This window comes from Muscardinus avellanarius, assembly GCF_963383645.1.
Source record: "Muscardinus avellanarius genome assembly, chromosome: 16".
Classification (NCBI taxonomy): Eukaryota; Metazoa; Chordata; class Mammalia; order Rodentia; family Gliridae; genus Muscardinus; species Muscardinus avellanarius.
The window spans coordinates 20,571,395-20,589,717 of record NC_137802.1 but is presented as its reverse complement, the minus strand read 5'-3'; the positions used below and the strand labels follow the sequence as shown (position 1 = coordinate 20,589,717).

The 18,323-nt window shown below is 48.3% G+C and overlaps 2 protein-coding genes across 2 annotated transcripts in view; one reads left to right on the top strand and one right to left on the bottom strand.

Moving 5' to 3' along the window:
- The window catches only part of ITGAE (integrin subunit alpha E), a gene marked incomplete at both ends in the record, with an annotated part of 86,929 nt that overhangs the window by 4,441 nt on the left and 64,165 nt on the right, over nt 1-18,323 (bottom strand). The window contains 8 exons of the mRNA XM_080713980.1: nt 1,938-2,033; nt 2,743-2,799; nt 6,770-6,877; nt 6,961-7,024; nt 7,478-7,552; nt 9,197-9,276; nt 9,780-9,878; nt 11,722-11,854. Coding sequence (XP_080570106.1) covers nt 1,938-2,033; nt 2,743-2,799; nt 6,770-6,877; nt 6,961-7,024; nt 7,478-7,552; nt 9,197-9,276; nt 9,780-9,878; nt 11,722-11,854 — 712 coding nt within the window. The remainder of the gene's footprint in view (nt 1-1,937; nt 2,034-2,742; nt 2,800-6,769; nt 6,878-6,960; nt 7,025-7,477; nt 7,553-9,196; nt 9,277-9,779; nt 9,879-11,721; nt 11,855-18,323) is intronic.
- Nucleotides 3,173-5,482, top strand: HASPIN (histone H3 associated protein kinase; the record flags this gene model as incomplete). Its single annotated transcript, XM_080713007.1, has 1 exon — nt 3,173-5,482. The coding sequence occupies one exon, from the start codon at nt 3,173-3,175 to the stop codon at nt 5,480-5,482; it is 2,310 nt and encodes a 769-aa protein (XP_080569133.1).

The window sequence follows — 18,323 nt, the reverse complement described above, 5'->3', positions numbered from 1 at the left end:
TCTGGACAACACTCACCACCTCTTCCTTTAAACAACCCTTCTCCAGTATTCCTTAGCCTCATCAACATCCGGCACCCACACAGTTCCAGGCAGGAAATCTGTAGTTACTCTTCAACTCCTTTTCCCTTACCCTTGATCTCACGCCACAGTCCCCACTCTAAGTCAGTTGTTGACAATTCTTTTTTTTTTTTAAAGTTTCTCTCTTGCACCTGCTCCTTTTTTCTCCACCCTCATTGCTATTTTTTTTTATTTTTATTTTTTTCAGTTTAGACATCAGCACTCTCATCTGGATCACCAGTTCCCACTTTTGTGTATGTGTGTTGTACTGGGGATTGAACCTAGGGGCATTCTATCTCTGGGCTACACGCCCAGACCTATTTTATTTTTTATTTGGAAACAGAGTCTCACTAAGTTGGGGAGAGCTTCAATAAGCTGCTAAGAGCAGCTATGAATCTGCCATTCTTCTAGAGCAGCCTCCCAAACACGGGATTATAGGCACCTGGCTTAGTTTCCACTTTATATATTTTTCTTCTGGTGCTGAGGATTGAACCCAGGGGCATTCTACCGCTGAGCTATCCCTCCAGGCCTTTTTATTTTTTTGTTTTCAGAACAGGGTCTTGTGGCCGGGCGTGGTAGCTCACGCTCGTAATCCCTGTGCTTGGGAGGCTGAGACAGGAGGATCGCACAGGTTCAAAGCCAGCCTCAGCTACTTAGTGAGACCCTGTTTCCAAATAAAGCAGAAAATAGGTCTGGGAGTATAGCCCAGAGATAGAAAGCTCCTGGGTTCCAACCCCAGAACCACAAAAAAAAAAAAAAACCTAAAAGAAACAATAACAACAACAACAACAAAAATCCAGGTGTTGCTAGGTTGCTGAGAGGATATCTATGTTGCTGAAGCTGTCCTCAAACCTATGATCCTCCTGTCTCAGCCTCCCAAGTACTGAAATTACAGGTGTGCGCCACCATGCCCAGCTAGTTCCCACTTTAGAATCAAGGAAAGCCTATCTAAGAAAGTAACCCATGTGCTAAATATAAGAATAAACCACCCAAAATGAAGGCTTAGGGGAAGAAGGCTGTTATGCAAAGAAACAGTAAGTATGAAGATTCTGTGACCAGAGTATTACTTGTTGGCAGGTTAAAAGAAAAGACAGGACTTATTGCTGGGCTATAAGAAAGAATAGCTGGGTTGTAAGCGCCAGGTGTGGTGGCCCATGCCTATACTTGGGAGGCTGAGACGAGAGGGTCCCAGGTTTGAGGACAGCCTCAGCAATACAATGAGACTCTTAGCAACCTAGGGTATAACTAAGGGGTAGGATGCCCCTGGGTTCCATCTCCAGTACCACACACAAAAGGAAGGAAGGAAAAGAGAAAAGAGACAGGGGAAAAGAAATGAGTGCGAGGCAATAAAGTTGAAGAACTAAGCCAAGACCAGATCATGCAGTGCCTTGTGGGACATGAAAAAAAGTATGGATTATAGTCTAAGTGTGTTCACACAACACATACCCTTTTATGAGCAGGAGAGTGGCACAGTCTAATGTTTGCTTTTAGAAAATTGTTAGCTGTTGAGTGAAGAATTATTTATAGAAGGTATGGGAAATGCAGAAGCAAAGAGAGCAGGCCCCCGGTTACTGCAATACCCTGGCAAGAGATGGTGGCCCAATTACAACAGTAGCAACAGAGGTGTAGACAAGTCAATGGATTTAAGATATATTCTTGGGCAGAATGTCAAGGCTTGCTGCTGGAATAGATATTCGGATGTAAGAAGGGGAGGAGTCGCAGGTCATTCCCAGTATCTCGAGTATGGAACTGGTAAGGGTAGTCCCTGAGCCTGGCTAAGAAGCAGGCTGTTTTGGACCGGTTACATTTCACATGCCGTGATGGTGGGGAAATGCCCTAGAGTCGGATAATCAGAGGTGCAGCATTTCAGTCTCCTATACCTGCTGAGCATGATCCAAGCAGATCTCTGCAGTCACGGTTACATTTTCTTTATCCGATGTGATGGCGCAGGTCACTGAATGCCATTCTTCCACGTGCTGAAAAAGCAAAGTCTAGTTAGCTTAATCTCTTGACATAGAAAGGATAACATTTTTAACAGGATACAGAGCTGGGTGTTTTGTTGTTTGTTTTCTGTTACTGGGGATTGAACCCAGAGGCATTTACCTCAGAGCTACACTCCCAACCCTTTTTATTTTTTAAAACGAGCCGGGCTTGATGGTGTGTGCTTGTAATCCCAGCATTCTGGAGGCTGAGACAGGAGGATCGCGGTTCGTGGATAGCCTCAGCTCTTAGTGAGGCCCTCTGCAACTCAGTGAGACCCGGTTTCAAAAATAAATAAATAAATAAATAAATAAATAAATAAATAAATAAATAAATAGGACAGGGGGTGTAGCTCAGAGGTAGAATGTCCCTGGGTTCTATCCTCAGACCCGGACAACAGAAAACAAAACAAAACAAAAAAACCGAGGTCTTGCTAGGTGGCTGGGAGTCTCGCTAATTTACTGAGGCTGTCCTCGAACCTGCGGTTCTCCTGTCTCAGCCTCTCAAGTATTGGGATTACAAGTGTGTCCCCCCTAGGCCCGGCAGGGGACGGGGCGCCTTAAGGTCCCACAATAGAGGATGTAAGCAGTTTGAGCGCTCATTTTGGTCCACGTAATGCCCCCAACCATTGCAAGCTTGACGGTGTGGGGAGCACCAGAGAGGAACATCCCGGCCTCTCCCACCGCCCGTGGAGGCCGCGCTCACCTGAAACGCATCGCTGCCGGGAGCACACGCCTGACTCCGGCTGCACACTGTGTGGGCCTGAAACGAAAGCCATTCTTGCGACACCCAGAGCAAAAGCAGCGTCCGGACGGCCCGCCCCGCGCCCGGGAGGCCGGAGGGCGCGCGGCCGGCGCTAGGACCCGGCGGCGCTAGGACCCGGCGGGCGAGGACCCCGCGGCGCTAGGACCCGGCGGGCGAGGACTCGGCGGCGCTAGGACCCGGCGGGCGAGGACCCGGCGGGCGAGGACCCCGCGGCGCTAGGACCCGGCGGCGCTAGGACCCGGCGGGCGAGGACCCGGCGGCGCTAGGACCCGGCGGGCGAGGACCCGGCGGCGCTAGGACCCGGCGGGCGAGGACCCCGCGGCGCGGAAGTCTCGCGGCGTTTGCGTTTGAACCTTGGCGGGCGTCGGCCATGGCGGCACCCGGGACCCGGCTCTTCCGGACGTACGGGGCGGCGGGCGGCGGGCGGCCGCGGCAGCGCCAGCGGCTGCGCCGGGCGGCGGCGCCGTGGTTCCCGCCGCAGGACCCGAAGCGCTCTTTCAGCAGCGACGCCAGCAGCGGCGGCCCCTCGCGGTCCTTCGCGTCCGACGACCCCGCCGACCCCGACTTCCCGGGCAGCCCGGTCCGCCGACTGCCGCCGCGCCCTGGCCGCCGGGGCCCCGGGTCGCCGCCGGCCCCGAGCGCGACCCCCAGACGCCTGCGGCCGCGGGCTCGGCCCCCGCAGACGTGCAGCACGCCCTGCTGCCCGCTGCCGCCGCCGCCCTTCCCCGGCTCCAGCGCGGGCCGCCTCAGCCCCGACGGCGGCGCGTGCGGCCGGCCCCCGGACTGCTCCGAGCTGGGCACCAGCGCCTCCCTGTTCAGCTCGCCGGCCTCGTCTTGCCGCGGGCCGGCCGCGTCGGGGGACAGCGTCGTCCCCCCCGGCCTCCCCGCCTCCCCGGACGCAGCCTCCGCAGCAGCCCCCAGCGGCTTCCACTCGCTGGCGGACACCCTGGACCCGGCATCTCTCCCCTGGCCCCAGGAGACAGCACCCGAAGGAAGCAGGTTCACGGGGATGGTCCTCCGAGCTCGTGCCAGCCTCAGGCCCTCTCGCTCGAACCTCGTGGACTCAGGAAGCCCTGAGGAGTCCGAGTTTGGGACAGATGGGAAGAATACGAAACATTCCTGTGGTGAAAGGCAAGTGACCGGAAACAGACTGGAAAGCCCAGGTCTATCAAGCACAGGTAGGAAAAGGGCCACAGGCCAGGACTCTTGTCAAAAGACTGGGTGTCGAGGGGCCACCCTGAGAGACTATGAGGGTGAGGGCCGTATTATACCAGGGCCCGAGAAAAGTGGGCGGAGCGGGAAGAGGAAACATCAGAAATCATTGGAAACCTCTGTCCGCTGTTGCCACCCACTTAAAAAGAGCCAAAAGATAAGAAAAGATTCATTTCTTTCTCAGGATCGGACTCATTTACAGGCCTGTTCTTGGACCAAAGCCAGGGCCTCTTTCAGTTTCCACAAGAAAAAAATTGTGACTGATGTTTCAGAAGTATGCAGCAACTATACCCTTGAAAGTTCCCTCTCTGGGTCCCTCATATCAGAATATTCAAATCCTTTTGTCGTGAACAGAATAAATAATTCTTTGTCCCCTTGGCACTCCTCCTCAATGCATTTGCTAAGCCCCTTAAAGACTCTACCTGTTGCAGACAAAAAGGCATCTGATGCTGAAAAGGTTTATGGGGAATGCAATCAGGAAGGTCCTATCCCCTTTAGCTGTTACCTTTCAACAGAAAGACTGGGATGTGTTGAAAAAATTGGAGAAGGGGTGTTTGGTGAAGTCTTTCAAACAATTGTTGATAATTCACCTGTAGCCCTAAAAATCATTGCTATTGAAGGATCAGCGTTAGTTAATGGTTGTCATCAGAAAACTTTTGAGGAAATACTTCCAGAGATCATCATTTCCAAAGAGTTGAGCCTCTTGTCTGATGAGGTGTGTAACCGCACAGAAGGCTTTATTGGACTGAACTCAGTGTGCTGTGTTCAAGGTTCTTACCCTCCCTTGCTCCTCAAAGCCTGGGACCACTATAACTCAACTAAAGGGTCTGCAAATGACCGGCCTGACTTTTTTGAAGAAGACCAGCTCTTTGTTGTTCTAGAATTTGAGTTTGGTGGGGTCGACTTAGAGCAAATGAAATCAAAGTTGTCCTCCATTGCTACTGCAAAGAGTATTCTACACCAAGTCACAGCATCCCTCGCAGTGGCAGAAGCATCTCTGCACTTTGAGCACCGAGACTTACACTGGGGGAATGTGCTCTTAAAGAAAACCAACCTCAAGGAGCTCCACTACACCCTCAATGGGAAGACAAGCACTATTCCCACCTGTGGCCTTCAAGCCAACATCATTGACTACACCCTCTCTCGCTTGGAGCGGGATGGGATTGTGGTTTTCTGTGACATTTCCAGGGATGATGACCTATTTACGGGTGAAGGTGACTATCAGTTTGAGATCTACAGACTCATGAGGAAGGAGAACAACAACTGCTGGGGTGAATATCATCCTTACAATAATGTGCTCTGGCTACATTACCTCACAGACAAAATTCTGAATCAAATGTCCTTTAAATCTAAATGTAACACCCCTGCCATGAAGCAAATAAAGAAAAAGATCAAGCATTTCCATAGCACAGTGCTGAACTTCAGCTCTGCCACTGACCTGCTCTGCCAACACAGTCTATTTAAGTGAGCCAAAATGAGAAGGCACTGGCCTGGAAACCTCTGATGCTGTTTTGTCTCCATCCCCAGAGCAGGGCAGAGACAGAATTCTCATTCTTACATGTTACCAGTCAGCCTTTCAAATGAGTATTGTGTTTTCAAGCGGAAACTGAAATATTTGTTGAAATGACTAAATAAGCTGTTGACAAATGTTCCTAAAAATAAACTACATGTGAGAACAGTGTTTATAGCTTATAAATCCTCTAATTGTCAACAGAGTATATTCTATAAATTCCATATTTTTGTTGTTGAGCCATAACACTTTGTATAGCCTGAGGTTAAAAAAATCAAGAGAGCCCAGGCCTCAGCTGTTAAACTGATTAGAGCCTCTCATTTTGGGTATTAAGTCTGGCTTTGGGAGCCAGACTACAGATGAGTAATCAATTGGAAAGCAAAGAGGTTATAGTAAAGCAGAGACCAATAAAAAGACGAGAGAGAGAGAGAGAGAGAGAGAGAGAGAGAGAGAGAGAGAGAGAGAGGGAAGGAAGATAGGCAATTTGTAAGGGGAAGTGTGAGGAATGTTACATGTTTATCAAGCTAATCATATAAAAGCAGAATTTATAAACTTTCTAAGGGAAAGTAAATGTCTCCTTAACCATTAATAACAATTCTCGCTTCCTTTTCAAGGAGGGGGAAACGGAAATGCTGCTTTAAGACATAAATGGTTGATATTCTGACCACATCTGGGCCATGTGGCCATCTCTCATAGCTTTGGAATATAACACACACCAGAATATTCAAGTGTACCTTTTTTTTCTTTGCGGGTCTGGAGCTGGAGCCCAGGGGCATTCGACCACCGAGCTACACCCCCTGCCCTATTTATTCTTTATTCTGAAACAGGGTCTCTCTAAGTTGCAGAGGGCCTCACTAAGTAGCTGAGGCTGTCCGCGAATTGTGATCCTCCAGTCTCAGCCTCCCAAATGCTGGGACAAGCGTGCACCACTACACCCGGCTTCAAGTGTACTTTTGGACCACCTGTGTGCTACTCTACGAATACGTGGAGGAAAGGTTGGTGCAGGTGCTCCTCCGTGGACAGGATGGTGTGCATGAGTGCAGGCCACCATTTCATGCAGGTCCTGACTAGGATTTGGGAGGCACTCCTGTTCCTGTTCCTGTCCTGCTCAGGGCTCCTGTTTCTCCATGATTAACTAACTTGGTCTTTTTACTTCTGTTCCAAAGCTCTTAGTTTTTATACCTTGAAGAGTCTACAATCATGCTGGAAAGAGATGTGATTATGGTAAGAATTGCTTTTGAGTACCTGAGTCTTTGTCAAGTTCTTCACTCTTACAATCTGGAGACCTTGTAATTTGATTGGAATGCAAATTTGCAAGATGAATTCAGCTCCAAAGAGATTTTCCCCATGTATCTGCCAAATAAAATCAGAACAGAAAGTCAAAGCTCATGTTGCTTTGCCACCTGAGCTTTGCAATATAAACCTTACACACTTACATTGAAGAAGAATTCCTTGTGGTCAGAAAGCACCTGGCTTGTGTTCATGTATATCACTGATGGTCTGTAATTGAGAAGACATATGTTAGGTCTCAGGTCACCTCATATTGAAAAAACCTAAATAGTTTCAGTAGGATACATTAGAATAGACGGTATTGGAATCGAAGCTGGAGGTCAAATGAAAAATGATGTAGGGCAGTCGAGAAGAGATAGAATATTCACATTCTTTATAGGTAGGCTGACTCGTTTTCTAATTACCACTCCTCCGGGTGGCCTTACTTTTCTCCCTCCTTATCCCTAAGCCCCTCTCTTCCCTCCATACTATCACTTCAGTTCCCTTTTGTAGCAAGACTGATTGGTGCTGCTTTTCCTTTGAGGACCACTGTGGGATTTCTAAACCCAAATGTTAGTGCCCTCTCAGGACAATGTTCACATCCACCCTGTCTCCTAGTTCCATCCACAAGGGAGAATGCCTACAGCTGTCCTTTGTGTGTGGCAGTCACAAAGGTTTACTTACTTGGCAAGGACTGCAGTAAAAGCATGCCTGAAATGAAGGCGGTGGGACTCTCTGGCCAAAGACCTTTGATTGGAACTGGGAATAAGAGTGTTAGTTCACAGCACAGATGTGTTATATATAACAGTTGCTTCCCTACCATGGCTTCCCAGGGTCATGGGGAGAGGAAGGGAGCATCAAGTATGAAAAGCTGGAGATGCAACTACAAAAGAATCACTAAAAGACCATACTTAGATAATGGTTTAAAAAGGATTCCTCATCAGGGAATGGTGGCCCAAGCCTGTAATCCCAATACTTGGGAAGCTGAAACAGGAGGATGTTCAAGATGAGCCTCAGCAACTCAGACCATAGCAACCTACCTAATTTCAAAATTAAAAAGAAAAAAACTGGCCGGGCATGGTGGCGCACGCTTGTAATCCCAGCATTCGGGAGGCTGAGACGGGAGGATCGCGGTTCACGGACAGCCTCAGCTACTTAGTGAGGCCCTCTGCAACTCGGTGAGACCCTGTTTCAAAACAAAGAATAAAAAAAATGGGCAGGGGGTGTAGCTCAGAGGTCAAATGCCTCTGGGTTCCATCCCCAAACCCGCAAAAAAGAAAAAGAAAAAAACCAGCTGGGCATGGTGGTGCACGCTTGTAGTCCCCGCGCTTGGGAGGTGGAGACAGGAGAATCGCGCAGGTTTGAAGCCAGGTTCACTGGCTTAAGAGACCCTGTTTCCAAATTAAAAATATAAATAAATAGGTCTGGAAGTGTAGCCCGGAGGTAGAAGGGTTTCCAGAAACCCTGGTACCACCAAAACAAGAAAAAAAACCTGTTTCAAAATAAAATAGATAAAAAAGGGTTTGGGGTATAGCTCAATGTAAAACACCCTTGGGTTCAATCCTCAGCACCACAAAAAAAAAAAGAAAATTCTCAGCCTCAACACTTGACATTTGAGGCCAGATTATCCTGTCAGAGTTGTCATATATATTGCATAATATTTAGCAGCATCCCTGACTGACCATTAGATGCCAGTAGCACTTCATGGTGATCAAAGATGTCTCCAAACACTGCCATCGAGGAACAGAATCATACCAGAGAACCCCTCCCAACACCATACCACACCCTGCCACTAAACGAGGCTTTTCAAACAACAGTGTTAATCCAAAGTTAAGCCAAAACTAGACCTCGGACCCAAAGGTCTTTCCACCAGACTGTACCATAGTTTTACTTTGTATAAATGGAAGAATATTAAAAAAAAAAATTTTTTTTTGACACTAGAAGTTGAGCCCTGAAGCATTCTACATCTGAGTTATACCCCCAGCCATTTGTTTTTTTTGGTGGTGGTACTGGGGTTCCTGGAAGCCCTTCTACCTCCGGGCTACACTCTCAGACCTATTTTACATTTTTATTTTGGAAACAGGGTCTCCTAAGCCAGCTGGCTTCGAACCTGCACGATCCTCCTGTTTCTGCCTCCCAAGCGCGGGGATTACAAACGTGCGCCACCACGCCAGTGTTTTGTTTTTGAAACAGGATCTCACTAGGTTGCTAAGAGTCTTGCTAAATTGCTGAGGCTGGTCTTGAGCCCACAGTCTTGTCTCAGCCTCCCAAGAACTGGAATTACTATGGAGTCACAGGGACCCCTGGGTGGTAAGGGGGCCAGAGCGCTCACAAGGTGCACGGGGAAGGGGCATTTCTTCCAAGGCCACAGCCCCAGTCTGCTGCAGAACAGCCACTACTTACTTGGTGAGGGTCACAGTGATGTCCGCTGTCCTGTTTGGAAAGGCATTCTCCTTCAGCTGCCAAACTACTGAAATGTTTACCTAATATTTAAAAGTAGAGGTGGTCACTTGATTCCTCTCTGTACCACTTGAACATCTTTCTACTAAGCAGATCTAGGAAACAGCTTACATTTCTGTAGCCCAGGTAATTCCACTATTTCATGTGAGCCTCACAATGCAAATAATGGAGTAAGCAGAGTGGATAGCATTATTCCCCGTTTACAGTTGAGCAAACCACTGCAGAGATTTCCCACTGCACAAAGATAATGTGTTCTGATGCCCTTTCCATACTTACCCCCACCTTCCTTTGCTTTCCTGGAGTGAGTCAACACTTTGTCTATAGCTATATAATGGAATACACACATCCCCATCAATCGTTCCTTTCAGAGCAAACTGTAAGCACTTTACAGAGCAGCTGTACACACTGCTATGGAATAACTATACAATAGAGGAAGCATAGAGAACACACACGGTTTAAATGAGGCTCGGATGCAGACAACACTCCTAAAGGCAATGAGAAAAGCAGGCAATCAAGACAGACTCACGGATGAACTCTTGAATATGGGGTGACCAATCTTGCAGTTCATGACCAGGATGGATGCATCTGGCTTAGGGTCATCACACTGGATGCTTGGAGAGGAGGGCTATTAATGCAAAAGGAGGAACTTGTTAAGGAGCAAAAAAGCAGTCTCCTTACACCAGTTTATCAAACAGTCACTTATTTTTCTACATGCCAGACACCTTGATAGAAGCTAGAGGCACAGTAAATCAGACCTGCTCCCTGTCTTCCTCACAAGCTGGGCAGGAGGCCTCAGCAGTTAAGAGTTGAGGGTGTGTGTGTGGTACTGGGGATGGAACCCAGGGGCATTCTACCTCCAAGCTACACCCCCAGTCCTATTTTTTATTCTTTATTTTGAAACAGGGTCTCACTGAGTTGCAATGGGCCTCACTAAGTAGCTGAGGCTGTCCACAAATCCAAGTCCTCCTGTCTCAGCCTCCCGAATGCTGCGATTACAAGCGTGTGCCACCACGCCCAGCTAAGAGTCGAGGAGTTTAAATGAGAAGCATACAGATGGTTCTGCAAGAGAGGCACAGAGCAGTAGTGGAAAACAACGACCTGCAACTTGGAGGACCCTGTAAAGTCCTCTTGGAGAAGGAGACATAGGCATGGGCCATGGACCAATGCAAATGTCAGACACAGATGGAGTGGAAGGCCAGCTCAGGCTTGAGCCCTGCATGCAGCCTTTCAGCTGTGGTTCCTCATCGGGCCCTCTGAATACAGAAAGAAATTCTCCCCAGAGGGTATATCACTAGATCCATGTGAGGTCAACTTATTTTTTCATACAATGGTTGCTGTCCTAGCACATACAGCCTAAGACCCCTAGAGACAAACCTGTAATTCCAAGAAAGGTTTATTGACTCATTATAAAGAGGAGAAATTCATTGTCATGTGTGCCACTCAACAAAGAAAAAGACAGAATGGATGGAATTCAGGTGAAAGTAAATAAAGCCATTTTCAAAGCCTCAAAGCAAACAGGGCTAAGAGGTCAATCAACAACAGGGCTGGACTGTGAAGCAGTCCCAGGGACCATTTCCTTGGAAAAGATTAAATATCGATGTAGAATGCTACATCCAGGAATGTTTTATCAGAAGCTCTGTATCGCACCTGGAAATTAAAACTGCTTTTGGTTGTCAGTGTAACTTAGATTCTCCAGGCAAGAGCGAGATGGTTTCGTAGTTACTGATATAACTTAAAGCCTAAAAGCTGACCATCTAAAGAGTTTAGAGAAGTTCTCAGTGTTGTGAAACTTCACAGTTGCAGGTGTCCTTCAGAGAAAGGCTGTTTCCTATCAACTCTGCAGCTGGCTTCAAATATGTGGTCCCAGCTTGGTGGATGGTAGGGTGGCATTTTACTTTCCCAGTCCAGGCTAATTTTTACTTTCTCTATGCCTTAAGGCAGAAAGGTGCATTTCTCTCTCTCAGAATTCTGGTTAAGAAAGACGGAGTACAGGGAGGAGTAATTACATAGAGAAATGGCAGTGTGTATGTTAGTTACTGGGGATTAAAACCAGGTGTGTTTTATCATCGCAAGTATTTAAGGCAGAGAATGGATCCACAGCATACGGTTGGATTGGAGAGGACTCATCTAGTTCCTAATTTGTATGTTTGGGTGAGGGGGGAACTGGGGATTGAACACAGGTACATTCTACCTCTGAGTTACACCCCCAGCAGTATTTTATTTTTTATTTTGAAACAGAGTCTCACTAAGTTGCAGAGGGCCTCACAAGTTGCGGAGGCTGGCCTCAAACCTGTGATTCTCCTATCTTAACCTTCCAAGTCCTGGGATTACAAGTGTGTGCCACAACACCCTGCTTAGTTCCTAATTAATCATTTATCAGATAGACCAGAAGGAATGAGAGGGACCAGTAAAGGGTTGCAAGGGAAATACATAAGTAAAATGTTTCAAAAGCTGTTTGTTATAGTTACCTTTTGCATCTTCTTAAACTGTAAGTTTCTGGGGTAAGTCAAAGCCATGTTTGTCATGTAGGAATCCTCCCCAGAGTTAGTTAGGCTAATGTTCATGGTCAGCTCCTTTGTGAGACCCACCACCAACTCCTGCCTGCACAGAGTAAAAGTGTTAACAGTTAACATTTTTACAGATGGTATATCTGTAAAAACTTTGATAGAATAGCACGTGTGTGTGTGTGTGTGTGTGTGTGTGTGTGTGTGTGTGGTACTGGGGATGCAACCCAGGGGCATTCTACCTCTGATCTACGCCCCCAGCCCTATTTTATTCTTTATTTTGAAACAGAGTCTCACTAAGTTGCAGAGGGCCTCACAATTGCTGAGGCTGGCCAAAACCTGAGATCCTCCTGTCTCAAGTCTCCCAAGTACTGGAATTACAAGAGTGCACCACCATGCCCGGCTTAGAATAGCACATTCTTAATTTCTCAGATATATTGCTTTTAGGATATATTTAGATTGGATTGTTTGCCCTTCTATATAGGCAAAACACCACACCGCCACACCCATCTCAGTTGCTTCATGATTCTAATGCCTACTTGCATCCTATGTGCCTAAGAATGTGCTTCACATGCCCAGTTAATCCTCATAAGCACCCCCAGGAAATCATACAATTACTCCTTTTTTTGTACTGGGAACTGAACCCAGAGACCTTTTACCTCTGAGTTATACCCCCAGCCTCCCTCTGTTTTTTTTTTTTCTTGAAAGAGTCTACTAAGTTGTTGAGAGTCTTGTTAAGTTGCTGAGGCTGATTTCAAACCTGCAATCCTCCTATCTTACCTCCCAAGTACCAGCTTTATAGGCATGCAACACTGTGCCTGCTACAATTACTCTTTTTTTAAAATTTTGTAAATGAAGAAACACGAGCCAAGAAAGGCCAATTCACCTGAGATCTGGCAGCCTCAGGCAGATTAATCATAGGTTAAAGAGAGTTAGGAGAGCTGGGTGTGGTGGTGCATGCTTGTAATCCCAGCATTTGGGAGGCTGAGACAGGAGGATCGCGATTAGCAGCCAGCCTCAGCTACTACTTAGGCCCCTTGGAACTCAGTGAGACCCTATTTCAAAATAAAGAATAAAAAATAGGGGTGGAGTGTAGCTCGGACATAGTCTGCTCCTGGATTCCATCCCCAGTACCAAAGAGAAAGAGGAGGGGAGGGGAGAGGAGAGGAGAGTGTTAGGAGGATTGAATTCGGATCCTCTTCTGACCCTAGGCAAAATTCTCTGTGACACAAATTCATCTATTCCACAAACATTTATGGAGCACCAAAGAGGAACCTGGCACTGTGGTCAGCACTGGGAAGTAGTGTGCATAGGACACACACACACACAGTTCTACCTTTGGAGAGAGGCCTCTTTCTTTTTTTTTTTCTTTTTTTTTTTTTTTTTTTTTTTGTAGTACTGGGGATGGAACCCAGGGGCATTCTACCTCCAAGATACACCCCCAGCCCTATTTTTTTATTTTTTATTTTGAAACAGGGCCTCACTAAATAGCTGAGACTGTCTGTGAACCTCAATCTTCCTGTCTCAGCCTCCCAAATGCTAGGATTACAAGCCTGCGCCACCACGCCTGGCTGAAGAGGCCTCTTTCTTGCATTCAGCTTTTCCACCCACAGAATCATTCAGGACCTTCCACCTAAAAGGCTATGGCTTAAGACAAGTCCATTCAGCTGGGAAGAGAAAATTGTTGAGGATATGTGAGTTCCTCCAGACTGCCAAGGTATCAGAGGACCCCAGAATGCAAAACAGCTTCAGTAGTTGAGATCAGACCACATAGTAACATACAAACACAAATTTTTTGTGTGTGGTACTGGGAATTGAACCCAGGTCACTCTATCTCTGAGCTACCTCCCTAGCACTATTTTATTTTTTATTTTGAAACAGGGTCTAAGTTTCTGAGGGCCTCATTAAGTTGCTGAGACTGGCTATGAACCTGAAATCTCCTGTGTCAGCCTCCCAAGTACTGGGATTACAGGTGTGTGTCACCACACCCAGTCCAAACACAACTTTTAAACCATCTGAAATATTCAAAGATGAAATGTGAAAATCTGAGAAGTGACGTGGCATGTGTTTTTATTCTTCTTTTGTTCTGCCTTTATCACAGCTGAGAAGGGGAGATGGAGACAGAAACAGAGGCTGCTGTGAAAATCCATTTGAGAGGTTATTTGTACCCAAAAAATACAGTACTGGAGATGGGAAGGGTGTATGACAAGTGCAGCAGAGGAAGGGGAATCAAGGGTGAGTTCCAGTGTGGATTGCCAGGTGGTGCCATTCACAGAGGGAAAGAACACAGAGGATGCCTCAGAGTGGAAGATGAGGAAGGGGGCTTTAGTCTGGGGCATGAAGAGCTGAATGCCAGATATACTGTTCCAGAGCCTAGGAGAGAGATCTGAGCATCATCAGAATATTTAACAAGAACAGTTCCAGAGGGCCCAAAATGCAAGCATTTATGTATGCACTTGTGGTCTTCTAGGCGAGGGGTTGGTAGTTTTCATTAAATTTCCTAGAGGATCTGTGAAAGGTCAAAGACCACTGAGGCAGTTGGATGCTGACAGGCTCAGTACTGTCTGAAATAGGCACACTGCTTGCCTCATTCACCAGGGGGCAGTGCAGGACAAGCTGTGTGTGCTGTAGCTGTGGCACAAGGAATTGGCTGTCTATTCACAAGGTACTTGGCTGTAATTAATTCCATGTTGGGAACAGCTGTGTCTGCTTGTTAGGCTGGATTCCAAAGCACTTGATGGACTTGATTTAGGTCCTTAGTGATGGGTAGCACTAAGCTGTTCACATCTGAAAGGCAAGTCCTACAAATGTTACAAGATGCTTACCAGAACATGAGGAACAGAATTCCCCCTCATCGATGCCAACTCTGGCCAATTGGCCACTTAGTATCATGATGCACACACAGCACAGTAGCCATATTCCCATCCATCCCTGGTACTGGAGACAGAACTCAGGAACATTGTACCTCTGAGCTACACCCCCATCCCGATTTCTTTCTTTCTTTCTTTCTTTCTTTCTTTCTTTCTTTCTTTCTCTCTCTCTCTCTCTCTCTCTCTCTCTCTCTCTCTCTCTCTCTCTCTCTCTTTCTTTTGGTGGTACTGGAGTTCCTGGAAACCCTTCTACTTCCGGGTTACACTCCCAGACCTTTTTTTCTTTTATACTTTATTTGGAAACAGGGTCACTTAAGCCAGCGCGGCTGGCTTCAAACCTGTGCGATCCTCCTGTCTCCGCCTCCCAAGCGCGGGGATTACAAGCATGCACCACCATGCCCGGCGTCATCATTTTTTTTATTAATTTATTTTTTAAATTGGTGCATTGTAGTCATATATCAATCACATTGGAGTACAAGACTTGAGAGGATATACAAGCACACATCATCCAATTAGCCCTCCTCCAGCCCCCATCCCATTCCCTCCCCCTCCCTCCATCCCACGCTTCTTTGGTGATTTACTTTGATACATTTGTTTATGTACCTCCTGCGTTTTAAAGAGGCTCCGTCCTCCAGTATTACATACCCTCTGATTGGTCACATTAGTTGCTGCACTATAGGGCCCTTTCTATAGCTCAACCTCTTCCTGTTGCCCTTTTCCTCCTAGTTATTGCTGATTAAGAGAAGCGTCTGATTTATATTTTCTGCGATATTTCTCTGTGCATGCTGTGTTACAAGTACCGATCCCACTCTTGATGGTCCCAGTAGTGGCCTGGCTACTCAGTGGACTGATCCAGACCTCGCTGGCTCAAGCAGCGGCCTTGCCTCATGGGAGGCCCCAGTTCTGGTCTCGCTGGCCCCTGCACCGGTCTAACCCCTAAGCTGGCTTTGGTCCCGGCCTTGGAGGCCGCAGGAGTGAACTTGCCTCACGCCAGGCTCCGATGCTGGCCATTGGCCCCTGCATCGGTCTAACCCCTTGGCAGGATTCCAATTCCGGCCTCAGAGGCCCCAGCACTGGCCTAGCCTCACGGCAGGCTCCAATGCCGGCCTCGTTGGCCCCAGCATCGGTCTAACCCCTCGGCAGGTTCCGTTCCCAGGTTAGGAGGCCCCAGCACTGGCCATGTCTCACGGCAGGCTCCAATGCCGGCCTCGCTGGCCCCAGCACCGGCCTAACCCCTCGGCAGGCTCTTATCCCGGCCTCGGAGGCCCCAGTACTGGCCTTGCCTCACGGCAGGCTCCGATGCCGGCCACACTGGCCCCAGCACCGGCCTAACCCCTGGGCAGGCTCTTATCCTGACCTCGGAGGCCCCAGTACCGGCCTTGCCTCATGGCAGGCTCTGATGCCGGCCTCGCTGGCCCCAGCACCGGCCTAACCCCTCAGCAGGCTCCGGTCCCGTCCTCGGGGGCCCCAGCACTGGCCTTGCCTTACGGCAGGCTCCGATGCGGCCTCGCTGACCCCAGCACCGGCCTAACCCCTCAGCAAGTTCCAGACCCGACCTCGGAGGCCCTAGCACAAGCCTTGCCTCATGGCAGACTCCAATGCCGGCCTCGCTGGCCCCAGCATCAGTCTAACCCCTCTGCAGGTTCCAATCCCAGCCACGGAGGCCTCAGTAGTGGCCTTGCCTCACAGCAAGCTCCGATGTCGGCCACTGGCCCCGGCGCCCGCCTAACCCCTCAGCAGGTTCCGATCACTGTCTCTGTGGTTATTATTTCAAAGGTTCCAGGTGTAATGTATCAGATCTCTGCCTCCCCCGAGTATTGGCCACTGGCATTGCCACTGCCTCCACCGTTTCAAATCCTTCCCAGGCTCTTTTTCCACTCTGAATGTTGTCCAGTGTTCCTAAGCATGCGTGATGGTAGTATTCGACATTTGGTGTAATTTCTCCAAAAAAATAAAGTTGGTAAGATCCGGTTTCTGCTTCTCCTGAATACAAGTCTCCACCACCATCGCGGAGAACTCTTTCAACACCGCATTTCTCCTTGGTCTCCGCTAAACTCTCTCCTTATATGTGATGTCTGAGATTCTTAACAATATAGAGAAATAGCAGTCCTCTTTCACGGCGAATTTTTCCATAAGTTCCAGTGCATTTAGATAAGTTTTGTCTGCATCTCCAGTGTCCTGGCATCCATAATGGCTTTCTTACCTCCTCTCCGATATTTTTCTTTATCTTTTTCTGTTCTGGGCCCGGTTTCTCCAGGGGTCTGGCGTGCTACTTGCAGTTCGGCCCGGGGCCCAGAGTCCCGCGACCCGGGCCCCAGCTGGCGTGCCCCGCGCGCGACCCCCGCCCAGAACCCAGCATCTTACTGGGCCTGGTTTCTCCAGGGGTCTGGCGTGCTACGCGCAGTCCGGCCGGGATCCAGAGTCCCGCGACCCGGGCCCCAGCTGGCATGCCCTGCGTGCGACCCCCACCCAGAACCCAGCATCTTACTGGGCCTGGTTTCTCCAGGGGTCTGGCATGCTACTCGCAGTTCGGCCTGGGGCCCAGAGTCCCGCGACCCAGGCCCCATCTGGCGTGCCCCGCACGCGACCCCTGCCCAGAACCCAGCTTCTTACTGGGCCTGGTTTCTCCAGGGGTCTGGCGTGCTACGTGCAGTTCGACCCGGCCCCGGCTTTTGTGCGCCGCGCGCGACCCCCGCCCAGAACCCAGCGTCTTACTGGGCCATCATTTTTGGTTTTGAAACAGAGTCTTACTAAGTTGCTGAGAATCTTGTTGCTTGCTGAGGCTATCCTTGAACCTGCGATTCTATCTCACCCTCCCATGTACTGGGATTCCAGGCATGTGCCACCACGCCTGGTTCAGGAAGTATATTTTAAGATTTCCACATGTCCAAAATCAAACTCATGATCTCAGTTCAATTCTTGGCAACTCCACTGTTCTACAGCTGGCCTGGAATTTACAAGGATTGCAATGGTTTATATATGCCATGCAATACCACTAACCATATGTGGGTTTAGAGCATCTGAAAGGTGGCAAGTGCCACCAAGGAACTAAAATTGTAATTATATTTAAATCTAATGAATTTAAGCCAGGTGTGGTGACACACACCTATAATCCTAGTACTTGGGAGGCTGAGATAGGAGGATCTCAAGTTCAAGGCCAGCCTGGGTAATTTAATGAGACACTGTCTCAAAGTAAAAAATAAAAGGGCTGGGGATGAAGCCTAGTGTGGTAGGGCGCTCCTGGATTCAATCCTTAGCAACACAAAAACACAATTTAATTTTTTTTTTTTTTTAGGTACTGGGGATTAAACCCAGGGGCATTCTACCTCTGAGTTACACCCCCAGCCTTATATTGGTTTTTTTTTTTTTTTTTAATGGTCTCATTATGTTGTGGAAGGCCTCACTAAGTTGCTGAGGCTATCCTGGAACCTTCAATCTCCTGTCTCAGTCTCCCAAGTACTGAGATTACAAGGGTGCACCACTGGTCCAGCTAATGTATGTATGTATGTATGTATGTATGTATGTATGTATGTATGTATGTATTTTGTGGTACTGAGGGTTGGAACCCAGGGGCTTTTCTACCTCTGGGCTACACTCCCAGACCTATTTTATACTTTATTTGGAAACAGGGTCTCACTACATTGCTGAGAGCCTCACTAAGTAGCTGAGGCCAGCTTCGAACCCATGCAATCCTCC